Source organism: Colobus angolensis, unplaced genomic scaffold (genome assembly GCF_000951035.1).
Source record: "Colobus angolensis palliatus isolate OR3802 unplaced genomic scaffold, Cang.pa_1.0 Scaffold344, whole genome shotgun sequence".
NCBI lineage: Eukaryota > Metazoa > Chordata > Mammalia > Primates > Cercopithecidae > Colobus > Colobus angolensis.
This window is the reverse complement of record NW_012116755.1, coordinates 1432102-1447864: the sequence shown is the minus strand read 5'-3', so window position 1 is coordinate 1447864 and position 15763 is coordinate 1432102. Positions and strand designations below refer to the sequence as shown.

General features: G+C 45.8%; 1 protein-coding gene across 3 annotated transcripts in view; it reads right to left on the bottom strand.

Annotated features, from left to right (window-relative positions):
• Window positions 1-7811: 7811 nt before the first annotated feature.
• Window positions 7812-15763, bottom strand: part of EXOSC7 (exosome component 7) — a 36402-nt gene continuing 28450 nt past the window's right edge. Inside the window, exons 6-9 of one of the 3 annotated variants that reach the window (XR_001002947.1) lie at window positions 14725-14848; window positions 12894-13049; window positions 9082-9240; window positions 7812-8297 (exon numbers count right to left, since the gene is read on the bottom strand). Coding sequence is in view for 2 of the 3 variants with exons in the window: in XM_011952645.1 (XP_011808035.1) it covers window positions 9136-9240; window positions 12894-13049; window positions 14725-14848 (385 nt within the window). In the remaining variant the exon portion in view is untranslated. Of the gene's footprint in view, window positions 8298-8997; window positions 9241-12893; window positions 13050-14724; window positions 14849-15763 lie in introns of those variants that run through there. The other 2 variants (XM_011952645.1, XM_011952646.1) reach the window with 2 other exon arrangements.

The window sequence follows — 15763 nt, the reverse complement described above, 5'->3', positions numbered from 1 at the left end:
GCCTGGATGACAGAGGGAGACCCTACTATTTTAAAAGAAACAAAAACAAAAAAAAACACAGGCAGTGGTCCAATATCTCTTGATCTCTGAGTTAAAAAGCAGGTTAGAAGAGGCCATCTAGTCTAACCACTCCTCGATGTGGGATGTCCCTTTCCATTGACCCTGTCAGATGTCTCCATATGTCGCTTAAACCCTTCCAGGCACAGGAAGCTCATTACCTGAAAAGCAACTAGTTTCATCGTTAGACACTTGGCTTGTCCTCAGGATCCCCCTGTGGTGGGGCAGGTTGGCCTCCGGGAAACCACCCCGTGGTTCCTAGTGCTGGCCTGTGGAGCAGTCACATGAGAGGCCAGCCACTGGTCAGCATGTCCTTATTTGACTGTCCCTTCTCCATGTTCCGTTCCTTTTTTCCCCTCAACGGGTCCTCTACAATATGGTTCCTGGGTGCTACTGATTTCAATATACTTCAATCTTCCAGAGAATCCTCATTGCATAAAATTGTGCTTGTTACGGTCTTCAGTGTGGTGTGCAGATCCCAGAACAAAACTTGCTTTCAAGGGCCTTCCTCTGGGCCAGGGCCTATGCCTCCTGTGGGCAGACTAGACCCTCTGTTCGGGAAGCCACAGATTCATGGGCTCTTTGTAGCACCTAGACCTCATTTGTTGCCGCTGTTGAGTTTATGGCCATTAAATATCCAGGTCCTCTTGTCCACCCCCAGCTCTACCTGGCCAGGTGTGGACTGCCATTGCAGCCACCTCAATGGATTCACCAACAGCCCTGGTGGAGCCAATTTTACCTTCTACATATGGAGGATGATATCAATTTCATCCTCCTTGCATTAAAGATCTGCCGACACTGTCCACGAGACCTCAACTGACCCACGGTGCGGCAAGTGGGGGTGGCTTCAGCCAAGAGAGTGATGCTGCATTAATGTTCACGAGTGACCCCCAACCCTCAAGGACGTGTCTGTTCACGAACACACCATTCTCACAGCCCAGTCTTTTCATACCAATTTCCTTGTACAACGAATGATCTGAATAACAAAACAGAGAGGCAAAAAAAATCAGAGGAAGAGAGCTCTAAAAGCGTATTTCAGCTTTCAAGGGTTTTTTTTTTTTGTCTCTGTGTGTGTGTGTGTTGTTGTTTCTCTTCTTTTCTCAAAGCTGCTGGAAGTCTCAGTTATACAAAACAAGCTTTGGTCACTCCACCCATATCAGCCCAAATAACATGCAAACTTCTGGCCCACCATGGAGCCATTCCAGCCACACACCCCGCCCCCCCCACCACCCGCGTCCCGCAACCCTCACCCGGCACAGATGTTTCCTTTTAGTTCCACTGGCCCCATGGCAACAGAAATGTGGCCCAGCTGTAACAGAGGCAGAGAACTTTCCACATGCCCTTCAAAGGTAAGAGCATATAGACAGCCTGGTGCAGTGGCTCACACCTGTAATCCCAACTCTTTGGCAGATGGAGCTGGGAGGACTGTTTGAGCCCAGGATTTGGAGGCTGCAGTGAACTATGATCATACTACTGCACTCCAGCCTGGATAACAGAGCAAGACCCTGTCTCTAAGAAAAAAAAAACAAAAAACCTTTGTTGGCCTAGTACTCTGTCATTCACTGAAGTATCGGCTCTGCCCCTGTGTACCGGGCCCTGAGTTAGGTAGGTCCTGGCAGACAGCAATAAGCCACTCAGCCAAGTCTTAGCTCTCAAGGGGCTCACAGCCCTTGTTGTTTTATTCTTAAAGCTCTGTAGTGTGGCAGTGGAAAGAGAAGGGAATCCCGAGTTCCAAATCTGGCCGAGATACCTGGCACTTGTGTCTTTTTGGACAAATTATTCAAGACCAAACTCCTCTTCTGTAAAGTGGGGTAATAACCTCTACCCTGCTTGCAAATGGGATTCTTTTCAAGGAGCAAACGGAGGTCTCGCATGGGAGACGCTGAGCAACCTGCAAGGTTGTGGGAAGGAGGAGTGGTCTGAGCCACCAACGCTGTCCCAGTGTGTCAAAGAGCTCAATAGCCTCTTTCCACACCTCGATTCCTTCCACTCCAAGGGACAGTAAGTTAATCCCCTGATTTGTAACTTTGGGAATAATAAACTGGACATGCACTTACCTGATGCCCTCAGCTATAATAGCTCACACAAGAGGAGAAAAACAGATTAGCCCTATAGGGTGCTAGGGGAGATTTCAATCTTCTTTAATGAAACTCCCTGACTTCCCATCATGTCTGAGAATTTGGCGAATATAAACCCAGCTGTGTGTTTAGGGATCCGTGAGTTTCTAAATATCCCTACACAACTTTGCTGGAAGTTTTGCAGGTTTCCCTTTCCCCCATATAGTTCCTCTATGTTCCCAAGTCTGATTCTTATTCCATGTCCAGAATCTGCAAATGCCCCCAGGGAAGGAAATGCCGGTGACAGGCTGCCCACTTCAGAAAGTCTGGAATTCCCCCTTCTCTGGAATTTTAGGCCATGCAATCCTCTGTGCTTCCAGAGCTTTCCAAAATCTTTAACGATGACACTTGAAATGCATTCAGCACTTTTAGCTGCAGCAGCATGAATGGTGGTCTGCCATGACCTACATATCCCACCCAGAACTTAAGTCAAAACCTCGTTGAACACCTCCCTTGGAAAATGTCCTCTGATGGGCATTAACATGATTCTCGACTCTCTGCGCATTTTGGCCCATTCCCACAGGTCCATACAAATCCCTTTTCTCTGATTATCCCATCTTACTCCTTTCAGGCCCTTGTCCAACTAGCCTAGTTACTCCCTACTACCCAGGAATCCATGTGTATCCTTATCCCTTTGTCCAAACTGAACAACCAAGTGCATTGCTGCACTCAGTTCTCTCGCTGCTGTCCTGCAGGGCTGTAACGCAGCAGCAGTCCCTTTGGGGCACACATCAATATAGAGAACTAACTAATCCAGAAGCCAGACCTGGGGTTTTCCTCTTCCAGTATCTGGCTGCAGGAGTCCCCTCCCCCATGAGGCCATAAGTGTGGATGAGAGGCACTGGCGAACAGGGGTGACAGACGAATCTGGACTACCTGGTATATTCCTTGGTTGTGCCCACTGAACGGCTCAGGCCTAATCCTGAATGTACATTTTCATGTTGCATGGATTGTTGCTGCACCCACCCAACCTTATGACCTGGTGCGTCTGACAATAACCAGCATGATGGGTGGCTCGGGTCACCTGAGGTCCCAGGGTTGGGTATTCAGTCTCTAATCGGGCCCAGAGGCAAGCCAGAAACTTCTTTTCAAACTCACTCATTTGGAGGTGAATAGTTTTCTACCACATGGCCTTGCTCCAGAATCCTAGGGTCTGTGCTACAACTTCCTATTGGGCCTGTCAGAAACTACACAGCACCCTCATCTGCCCCAGATAGCACTAGCTCTGTTGGAATTTCTGGGTCACATGGAGCAGGAGGGACGCTTGTAATGCAGCTTAGACAGGCTTCAGAGTCCTGTCTTATTCTGGACTCCCATTCACAACTGGTAGATTTGTGAATTACTCAGGAAATGCATTGAGACAGCATTCTCAAGCACAGCATTCTTGTCTCCAAAGTCCAGAGGCCCAACAAGTGCTGTACTTCTCAGTGAGGGTAGTGGGGAGATGAGGGTGGGTATAAGGTTCAAAATCTACCACCTTAGAGGGAGTATCTCTCAGAATGCCCCACACCATTGGATACCTAAAAATATTATCAATGTCGTGGTCTCCTTAATCTTCATGGGGTTTATTTCCCACCCTCTCGTGCATGTGTCTTTCACTAGGACTTCCAACGGCTTGCCACATCCTATATACTAAATCTAATAAACATGATTTTATCAATATAAATAGATCAGCACGATGGCCCTGAAGACATCATTGTGACAAAAAGATGATTAACATACACCAGTGACAAGACACTGAACACATTTTGCAGTTCTTCCACATAAGAGATCTGCTTTTGACCCTTCTTGTTAATGGGGATTAAGGAAGAATTTGCCTAACTTATAGCCACATACAAAACACTGGAAGCTGTGTTGATTAATCTTAGTGAAGACACTTCATCCAACAAAGCAGCGGCAATTGGAGCTCTCTCGTGTTTGGTCATCTACCACGATTCACCTGGCTTTCATAGGGGCCACAGAGATAAGATAAATGGCAATGAGGTGGGGACAACCACCCTTGCGTCCTTAAAGTCTTTGATGTTCGTCCTAATCTCAGCAATTTCTCCCAAGATCCAATATTGTCTCTGATTTATGATCTTGGCCAGGGAAGGGAGGCAGTTTCCAACCTTGACCCTTACCATTGTGGTTTTCATTCCATCCCATTTATGACATCTCAATTGTACCATATCCATCCCACCCACACATTTGGGGACAGAAATTATCCCAGGACCTACTGACCATTGTGAGCCAGACTTACTTGTACCATCCATTTACTACCTAACCTCCATCCCTCATCCCCCTCGACTGGAGAGCCTTGGTGGCATTTCAGGTCTCCCAATACAGGCATCAGGTCAAAACCCAGATTCAAAAGCCTTCAAATCACCTTTCCTCAATGCTGTTATTCCAGATTGGGGAAGTATTATTTTAAGTACTGATGGTGATATCACAGGATTCTTAAAGACACCAACCTCCCTCCTGTCAATGGACTTTTATCTGTAAAACTGGCTTACAGAAACTGGGTGACGGACTGGAATTTCCCATTATAGTGGTTGACATAAGCTTTTTATGCTCCAATTATTATTTTATTATTTTTAATTTTGACAAGTTGATTAAAATCCTGATTGGCTGCCCATCTGTCTTAACCCTCAGAACACATAATCTATTAGCTACAGCCAGACTGCCACTTGGGCCTTGCTGCACATCATGGAAATTATACTCATCTGGCCTCTGATGGCTACGTGCTGTCACCTGTCCCCTGCTTGTCTCAAATCTCAACCCAGTAACAGTAGAAACCCCAGGTCTATGGTAGCATCTCCCGATGCCAACCCAACCCAACTTTCCGGACAAGTATTACTGACCTTCTCAAGGATGCCAGGATTCCTTCCCTAGCAACTTTTTTTTGCTTTAGTGAAGACAGTGCCCTCTAAGTTATCCTGGGGATCACAGATGGGTGGCATGTTCTCCAGGCTCACACGATAAATCCATTCTAAGATACTCATTTCTATAAACCCTCCAACCCTTTCCTCAATACACTACTCCAAGGCAATTCTGGTATCTCCTCCTCATTTACTTCTGGTGATCGCTGGGTCCACTTCAAAGGGGCCAGCAGTGAATTAGGAACTTCAGATCTCCTTACCAGGATATTAAATATTAAACCCTATTTCTAGCCACAGCCCTAGTCCAACACCCTCAAGACCCCCCCACCTCAATTTCACATATTCCAAGCTGAGTCTTGTAATTATTTTGATGAGTAATCTATTTCTTCCCACAGCAGGAACCATATTTCCCTGTTCAGGCTGGGCTGTAATCTGACCCTAGTCATTGGTCTGGAAATAATCAGGGGAAGTGGGACAGAGGTTGACCTGTACCATTTTTGAGACATTTGCCTCAAATATGGCCTTTGGTGGTCTCCAGGAAAGGGATAGCTGTGCTCCTTTAGCTGAGGAGTGGAGGCTTCTTCTGCCTGCCCTAAGGGTTCAGGAGAATGTGGGGGTACCCAAGGTCCTATCTTTAACTCAGGTTTGAGTCCCTTTCTTTCCTGATGAAAGTCTTGATTTTTGCAAAAGTAACCTCCTGAGGATGTACCTTGTCTCCTTTGCAACTCTGCCACTCTTGCACAAGGAAATCTTGGGTTTGAAATTCAGCACATTCTACTCAAGTTGTAAATCAGTCTCTTTAAACTGTGCTATGAAGGTCTTCTGGATTTATTTATTTGAGACAGGGTCTCGCTTTGTTGCCCAGGCTGGAGTGCAGTGACATAATCTTGGCTCACTGCAGCCTTGACCTCCTGGACTCAAGCAATCCTCCCACCTCGGCCTCCTGAGTAGCTGGGACTACAGGCATGCACCACCATGCTGAGCTAATTCTTAAATTTTATGTAGAGATGGTGTGTCACTATGTAGCCTAGGCTGGTCTTGAACTCCTGGGGTTAAGTGATCCTCCTGCCTCAGCCTCCCAAAGTGCTGGGATTACAGGGATAAGCCATTGTCCCCAGCCACCTTCTGGTTTTTATATTAATAGCATGCCAAAAATTGATGGTTGGCTGACAAGCCTGCCATTTGTTGTTTTTTGTTTGTTTTTGAGACAGGGTTCTTGCTCTGTCGCCCGGACTGGAGAGCAGTGGTGCAATCATAGCTCACTGCAGCCTCCAACTCCCAGAGTTCAAGCAAACCTTCTGCCCCAGCCTCCTGAGTAGCTGGGGCTACAGGTACACACTACCACATCTGGCTAATTTTTTAAGTTTTTGTAGAGATGGGGGCCTCACTATGTTGACCACCCTGGTCTCGAAGTCCTGGCCTCCAAATGATTCTCTTACCTTGACTTCCCAAGGTTGGGATTAGAAGTGTGAGCCACTGCACCCCACCAAGCCTACCATTTTTAAAAAGGCTCTCCATGGCTGTTAATACACATCAGCCGGGTGGGGAGTGGTGGCTCAGGCCTGTTATGCCAGCACTTTGGGAGGCCAAGGCAGGTGGATCACTTGAGCTCAGTAGTTCGAGACCAGCTTGAGAAACTTCGCAAAACCCTATCTCTACAAAAAATACAAAAATTAGCCAGGCACAGTGGTACATGCCTGTAGTCCCAGCTACTCAGGAGGCTGACGTGGGAGGATCACTTGAGCCCAGGAGGTCAAGGCTGCAAGAAGCCGAGATCCCACCACTGTACTCCAGCCTGGGTGACAGAGTGAGACCATATATCAAAAAACAAAAAATAATAATAAAAAAAAGAAGTCAGCCCACTCAATGACTCTCATCAAAAAAAAAAAAAATCTAAACTCATGTCACAGTGCAGTGGCTAATGCCTATAATTCCAGCACTTTGGGGGGCCAAGGCAGGAGGATTGCTTGAGGCCAGGAGTTCAAGACCAGCCTGGGCAACATAGTGAGACCCTCGTTTTAAAAAAACAATTTGCTGGGCATAGTGGCATGCCTGCAGTCCCAGAAAGGTGGGAAGATCACTTGAGCCCAGGAGTTTGAGGCTGCAGTGAGCTATGATTGCCCCATTGCATTCCAGCCTCGGTGACACAGTGAGACCTTATCTCTAAAAAAAAAAAAAAAAGAAAAAGAAAAAAAATTAACTAGTGATTTGGAAGACTAAGAAATCAGAGACAATTAAAAACCCAGTTATCACTTAACATTGCATTTCTTATACCTCGCCCTTACTTTGACCATCTTCAATGTTCTTCTACCTAATGTTTATTTAAAGACCACTAAAGACAGCTGTGGCTCTGCTGGATGAAACAGGTCTGTCCCAGGATAATATTTTTCCAAGTCTTTGCCAGTCTCTGTCTTCAGTTTTCTCTTCTCTCATTCTGAGAGCTGCAACAATCAGATCTTTCCAATAAACACCTCTCCTTGAGAGCCCCTGCTCATATGGCGTTTTGTTTCATTTGCAATATATGTATGTTACATGTAGGGATGGCCTTCAGGGAAAGGTATGGGGTGGCTAGAGACAGATGCCACCATCTTTTTCTCTTCCTTCTTCATTTTTACTGGAAGCGTTTAGCCAGCCATCCAAGTTGGGTAGCTGTTTGTCATACCACTGGCATGCCAAAGCCTCATCTGTCTGAAGGGAAGTGAAGCAGAGTTGAGTTTGACAAATATGACAATATCCGTTCTAATTTATGTATCTCAAAATGATCCACTGGAATCAACCATCAAAAGCAAAAGCTTCTAAACTTTATTCACACTTGAGTTGCATCTCTGCACCACCACTGCCAATGTTTTGTCATGTCATGGGCAGTCAACAAGGAGCAGGGGAGGAGAGACCAGGCTGATTTCTGCCTTGTTGGGAACACCGTCATGGTATCTGTAGATAGTCACTGGAGAAACATAAAAGATAAAAACCCAGGCTGTGCTCTCAACAAGGTAGAAGCTTCCCCATTAAGCCCAAGTCTAGGCAGCTGCTTCACTCCACAGGGATGGACCTGGCCTTGCCGGGAGGAACGCCCACACCAGGACCTCTGGAAGCAGTCCCAAGGGCTTCAGCTCACATTATGTTCTTTCCATTTGGTGATAAATTCCTAATGCCTTACCCCATTTGTCTAACTGAATGCAGAGAGCAAATGCCACGGTTGAAATGCTCTCCTTCATGAATCAGCTCCTTCCCCAGGGCATTTTAAGATTTAGGAGTTTCAGTTCCCCTAGGAAAAAAAAAAAAAAAGCTGCTCTACACATGAAGAGACTTAATTCTAACACACTGCACAGTGAAACTACAGGCTCATAGGAAGAGCCTTCTGGGCCAGCAAGCATAGTGTTCCTTTCTATGCCGACAGCAAGAAGGCAGCTGAATTATCAAATGACAACATCTTGAAAGCATCCTCCTTAATGCTGACAAAACAAAATCTTAGGAAACACCAGGGAGTGGTTATAAAGCACAAAGCAATTTCAAAACAAGAGTGATAAGAAAGGATGGCTAAGAGCCAAAGCTACCACTAAGACCCTGAACTTAGGGTTCCATTCAGATCTCTTGGAAGGCAGGAAGTCACAGCTGGACCTCCCCAGGATTTGGGACGATTCCCCAGCCAGGCAGACGCCCTGGGTCTGTACCTAGGGCAGAGTGCCTCCTCTTTTTTCCTCTCCCAGAACCACCCAAATACACAAGGTGAATGAACTTTTCTTTGTGATTCTTATTTTTAAAGTTCTTCAAGGGGAAAAAAATTCACAAAATACATATCATAAACATTTCCTTTAAACCATTTTCTGCCAGGTCTTTACTCCAGCTTGTGGGGTCTCCCTTGGTGGCAGAGCTCTGGGCTTGTCTGCCACTCACTAGATAAGGGCCAGACTCGGAGGGGTCACTGAATGGTGCCTTGACTTCAACTGAAGAACTCTAGACATACCAAACCAGACCAGAAAATAGCCTTTAATTTTACACGTACAAATGGTGCTGTAAATTTGTAACAGCGAAGAAAACTATATACAAACCAGTTTAAAAGGAAAAGTAACAAACAATCCACAGTTGAGCAGTTGATGTGCAAATCATCCCAGGAATCCAACTTTCTGTCTCTTGGGTCCCAGGCTTTCTTCCTTGTGCAAAACACTCTGCAAAGAGGCATGCAGCACTTTGCCCACACGCTTGCCAGTCTGTGGAGAAGGGACAGGAGAGAGCACATGCCCCGTTGTAAGGCACACACACTCTGACCAGAAAAGCTTCCCTTTCTGCCAGTTAGTCTTTCTGACATTGCATACATTTCATCTGCCTTAGAGGACTTTTATTTAATTAAAGCAAATTAAAACAAAAACAAACCACAAACCCCAACAACATAATAAATTTTGGAAAAATCGTATCAAAAGTAAATAAATAAATAAATAAATGAATAAAGACACCAGCCCCCACCAGGCAGCAAACAGGGAGCAGCAAAGCCTGCCCTGGCCATTAGTTCATGCTTCACAATCCTGCTGCCACTGCAACAAGAAACAAAGTTGTCAACCAAATCTGGGCTTGGGTACAGCCAGGTTGACACTGTACTACAGTGAGAAGGAATAGGGAGACCACAGGAAATCCAGAGTGTGTCTGGAGAAGAAACAGATGATGCCAAGGACATTTTAGTAAGCAGCTTCTCATTCACCTCCTACACAGCCTCTAAGCAGAACTGCTCAGGTATGACCATCCAGGTATCCCATACCTGGATGGGATCTTTGGTGTTACTGCCATGCTGAGATGCTAAAGGCAGTGAAATGTTGGAATCAAAACACATCAAGAGGGACAACCCACAAAATAATCAGTCCCTACACAGCAGACACGAGAGGTCCTAAAAAAAAAAGCAAAACTCAGTATGACTGGGAGTGGTGACTCATGCTTGTAATCCCAGGACTTTTGGAGGCCAAGGCAAGAGGATTTTGCTTGAGGGCAGGAGATCAAGACCAGCCTGGGCAACAGAGTGAAACCCCATCTCTACAAAAAACTAAAAAATTAGCTGGGCATGGTGGCATGCGCCTGTACTCCCAGTTACTCAGGGGGCTGAGATGGGAGGACTGCTTGCGCCCAGGAGGTCAGGGCTGCAGTGAGCTGTGACTGTGCCACTGTACTTCAGCCTAGATAACAGAGCAAGACCCTGTCTCAACAACAACAATCCCAATATAAAAAAAAATTTTTTTCTTTATGAAACTGTTATTTTATCTGTCTCTGGGTCCAAGAATCATTTTAAGAATACGAAGAACCAACCACAAATCTCTACCTTATCAAGTCTTTCACATTCCCATAGCGGTTTGGATTCAACTCTGCCACTGGTTCCATTCTCAACAATGTTGAGATAAAGACATCCATGCCTAAATCCCTGCCTCAATCTTTCCAGTTACAGGTGTATACTCCCCAGAATAATGACCTGTGTGTCTTCTCCCGCGGCCCCTAACTGTAACATGGGATGAGATCCCAAGTATGTCTAAAACGCTTATGAAAAGATGATTTCAATCTAAAAGGCTGGGAAGTGATCACCTCTATGAAATGCAAAGTCAGGGTTAAAGGTCAAAAAGGCCTTTGGGGGCCAGACACGGTGGCTCAAGCCTGTAATCCCAACACTTTGGGAGACTGAGGCAGGCAGATCACAAGGTCAGGAATTCAAGACCAGCTTGGCAAACATAGTGAAACCCCGTCTCTACTAAAAATACAAAAAAAATTAACTGGGAGTGGTGGTGGGCACCTGTAATCCCAGCTACTTCGGAGGCTGAGGCAGAATCACTTGAATCAGGGAGGCAGAGGTTGCAGTGAGCTGAGATCGCACCACTGCACTCCAGCCTGGACGATAGTGTGAGACTTCGTCTCAAAAAAAAAAGGCCTTTGAAAAGATTTTCCCATAACATTAGAAAACGAAAAAAAAGTCTGAGTCTGTCAAATAGGGGTACTGATTATTCATATACATGAGGGTGGAGAGGGAGGACAAAAGGAGATGAGATGGACAGGATGCCAGGACTCGAGAGGGACTTGATGCCTCTGAATCCAGATACAAGAAAGCAACTGCAGAGGTTGGGGGTGGCAGCCTGCACAACCACCCGCAAGGCTCTCAGCTCCACCACTGAGTCATTTCCAGATTGCTGCATCCCTGTGTGAGATAACCAGTAAGACAGGGCCACAGAGCTACAGTCCCCTGTCCAGAGTTAGCAGACCTCATCCCCCAAACCTGAGGGGAGGACAAAGCTCAGCTCACTGAACAGAGCTCCAGTTCTGCCATCCAGGACAGCCAGGGCAGATCTGGTTTATAAGGCTAACATTGCACAGGGGCTGGGAGCAGTGGCTCTGGACGCACACAGTCTGGGTTTAAATCCTAGCTCCAGTATTTATGAGCAGGGAGGCCTGTAGGCAAGCTGCTTATCCTCTGTGTACCTCAGTTTCCTCATCTGTAAAAATGAGGACAATAGTTACTTCACAGGTTGTTGAGGACTAAATGATGTATTTAAAGCAGTGAAAACAGTATCTGGCACATAGTATGCACACAATAAACTTGAGCTATTTGTTTACTGTGCTTGTTGTTATTTAGAGAAATTCTCATAAACCCTCCTGGGAGGGGGAAGAGTACCTTCTAAAACAAGGTTTGACAGTTCCTTGTCTAGAGGCCTTTGGTAGACTTTATGCAGCATTAAGTCTGGAGAAATCGGAACTCAGGGTGCTTCACGGAGCACAGAGAGTAAGAGCTGCCGTTAGCTGAGAACTGATGACGTTATCAGACACTGTGACACGTGCTTCACCTCTACACCTCACATCACCCTAATAACCACCTCAGCAGTGTCTGAGGCAGATATTGCTATTATCAGTCCCACTTTGCAGATGAGGGGGACTATGGCCCAGAGCCAGGTTTGCAGCCAGGGCAGTACACCCTCACAGTCCATGGTTGGGAACTCCATGCTATATACAGTGCTCATTTTGGCCTTTTAAATTTTAAAGATGATGAAGAAAATAGATGTCATGTTCTTGGATTCTTCGGTAAGAAGTCATTGTTTCTAAACACAAAGGAAGAGTGCTTGCTATTAAGCAATGATCTCTGGGCATGTGTGGTGATATAGAGGTTACAAGAAAGTATGAATAATCAGATCCGGCTAACTCTGTTTCTGGAAGTTCAGTCAGTCAATCAGTCAGAAAGGTGAGGTGGATGTAGGGGAAGGAAGGTCTGGGAAACAGGTGAGCAGGACTCCCCTTCCTGCGGGGCTTCCAGGCCAGTGAGGCGACAGACATGTGGGGCAAACAGTACAGAAAACTGCGGAAGTGCCCTGATGGCTCTGCCAGTGATGGGGACAACCCACCCCCACTCCAGCGGGTCGAGTTTCTCACCATCTCTGCTTGTCTCCATTTACACACTTCTAGAGCAGTAATGAATTTGGCAGACAGCCACACTTCAGCCCCTGCTTCCATCTTTACTCACCCACTTCAAGGGACAGGAAGCAGTGAGCCAAGAATTCTATTCCTTCATCAAGTCACAAAGGCCTGCGATTTTGGAGTTACGAGTGGCTCTTTACATTATCAAAGTCCAATGGTCTTATTTAGACACACAGAAATGAGATGGGGGGACTTACTGAGGATAAGAAATAGTTACTGGTAGGCTCCTTACCTCCCAGTCCAGAGTAACCACCCCTGCAACCCCCTTGATTAGGTCAGCAGACCCCTGGCTCAAACCAGCTGTTCTCCAACCTCCAGGTTTGGGGTCAAGGCTGTGAATGGGGAGAAACTCCACGGTGTGACCAAGGGAGCAGGAAGCAGCAGGCACCTAAGCCACGTCCCCGCACCTTCCTCAGAACCAGGGCCTCACCTCCATCATCTCGAAGATGCTCTCTGGGTCCAGGCTGCCCTTCCCCACTTTCCTCATGCACGTCACAACTCCCTTGCTGGTCACTGACACCAGCAAGCTGGCCAGCGAGCAGGCCTCCTCCTGAAGGGTAGCATCCACCACATGCCGATAGCCAATCTGCAAAGGCAGGGCGCACAGCACACAGTGGGTCATGTAGGCCTCAGAGCCCCACCCTTCATGGCCTCGTGGTGGGAATATCTACACCAGGGAAAATACCCACACTGGTCGTTTCAGGTCTTATTTTAGATTGTGCTCATGAGGAAAATAGTTCAAGGAATGTTCAACAATTCTCACAGGCCACTGTGTGGGTGGTACAATAAAAACATGACATGGAAAAACAGGAAAAGGGGGTTTAAAACTAGAATTCAGAGATCATCCAAGGCAAAGGCCACCAGGGCTTTCCAACAGAGGGGCACAAGGGAGAAATTAATACACAAAGCCACATGGACCTTTCACTGATGGCAAGGGAAATCAAGAGGGTCCATGCTAAGGGACACACCCAAGAACAAGCCAAAGGCTGGGCGCAGTGGCTCATGCCTCCCAGCACCTTGGGAAGCCGAGGAAGATGGATTGCTTGAGCTCAGGAGTTTGAGACCAGCCTGGGTAACATGGGCAAGACCCCATCTCCACCAAAAATACAAAAAAAACCCAGATGTGGTGGTGTGAGCCTGTGCTACCAGCTACTTGGGAGGCTGAGGTGGGAGGATTGCTTGAGCTTGAGCCTGGGCGGGTGGGGGAGTTGCAGCAGAGGTTGCAGTGAGCCTAGATTGTGCTACTGCACTCCAGCCTGGGCGACAGAGCAAGATGCTGTTTCAAAACAAATAAACAAGAAAGAACAAGCTGGCTAGGTGCGGTGGCTCACGCCTGTAATTCTAGCACTTTGGGAGGCTGAGGTGGGCGGATCACCCAAGGTCAGGAGTTTGAGACCAGCCTGGTCAACATGGTGAAACACCGTCTCTACTAAAAATACAAAAATCAGCCGGGCATGATGGTGCATGCCTGTACTACTTGGGAGGCTGAGGCAGGAGAATTGCTTGAACTTAAGAGGCAGAGGTTGCAGTGAACCGAGATCACACCATCGCACTCCAGCCTGGGTGTTGCAGCAAGACTGTCTCAGAAAAAAAAAAAAAAGAAAAAAAGAAAGCCAAGACCCAACATCCTGCTGTCTGAACACTTCACCACATTCTGTTCATGAAGTGATTTCAGTGGAATTAAACCTGACCTGTTTAGCTTTATTTTGAGATAATGAATCCTGAGTGGAATTAGCTACAATCCCAGCCAATAGCCAATACAGACCTCTTTGCACAGCCTGGAGCAGCATTAGTTAAATGTCACATCAGCCTGCTGTTCAGCTCCACTGCCCTCTATGTGAAAACCACTCCTGATACCAAAGACCTGCTCCAACCTCCCATTTCATAGCGGGGACAGTGTTCACCACCCTGCCACTACTCAACCACCCTAGACCCCATAGAGTTGAGGGAATTAAAAAGGACATGGTGCTTTAGTGAAGTGCATGGTATGCGGAAGGAGCTTAACAAACTCTGGCTACTATTACTACAAACACACTCGTGGCTCCCAGGATCATGTTGTATCTTTCAATTAAAAAGAAAAGAAAGAGCTACTCATGGTAGTGGTTTCTAGTATAACCAAATTATTGGATTTGGGTAAAAGCTACTTTTATATGGTATGTGATATTACAACTTCTTAACCTGTTAAGTAACCTCAGCAGGTTGGGATTGGAGGAGACCCACACCCACAGGGAAGACAAAAAACATAAAACACAAGCTTATACCTTGCACAGAGTGACAATGCAGGGGACATTGTCCACATTTAGTCGTATGCAGTCATAAGGGTCATCAGACAATTCAATGTCCTTCGACCCCTCTTCATCCTCTAGAACTCGAACCCTTGGTATGCTGGAAGCAGAAGCACAATTAAAATTCCCACTTACTGGGAGGAGGAAAAATAACTTCTTTTTAAGATTGAGAATAGGAGTTGGAATCCCTGTGTCTCACAAGAGAAAGATACACTATGCCTATTCTTTATCATCCTCATCCCTGTCATCCCTGTCAAAAGCACACAGGAGGCACCACAGTGCAATAAGGAAAGGCATCGATGCTGGGTCAATCAGATACCCCAATGGAAAAAAAAGAATCTCAATCCCTACCTCACACCACACACACAAAGCCATATGAAATAGACCATAGATATAAAAATGAAAGATAAGACAATAAAACTTTTAGAAAAAAACATTTACATGACCTTGGAGTAGACAACTATTTCTTGAACAGGATTGAGAAAGGGAAAAAAGTTATATATTCAATTATATATGTATATATATATTATATATATTTACATAATATATGTCATATTATGTAAATATATATCATGAACTTCTTTATATCAGAAGACATCATTTAAAAACTAAAAATATAATCTGGATGGAGAAAATACTATCTGACAGATTACATAAAGAATTCCTATTAAAAAAGACAGCCCAATAGAAAAATGGGCAAAAGACTCAAATGTAGAATATATTTGGATGTCTTCATAAAAGAGGCTGTCTGAGTAGCCAATAAACCAAGAAAAGGTGCTCAATTTAAATATCTATTAAAAATGCAAATTAAAACTACACTGTGATACCAATGCACATTCACCAAAATAACTATTTAAAAAAAAAAAAAAGGCTGGACACAGTGGCTCATGCCTGTAATCCCAGTACTTTGAGAGGCCAAGTCGGGAGAATCACCCGAGGTCAGGAGTTCAAGACCAGCCTGGCCAAGATGGCGAAACCCCATCTCTACTAAAAATACAAAAATTAGCTGGGTATG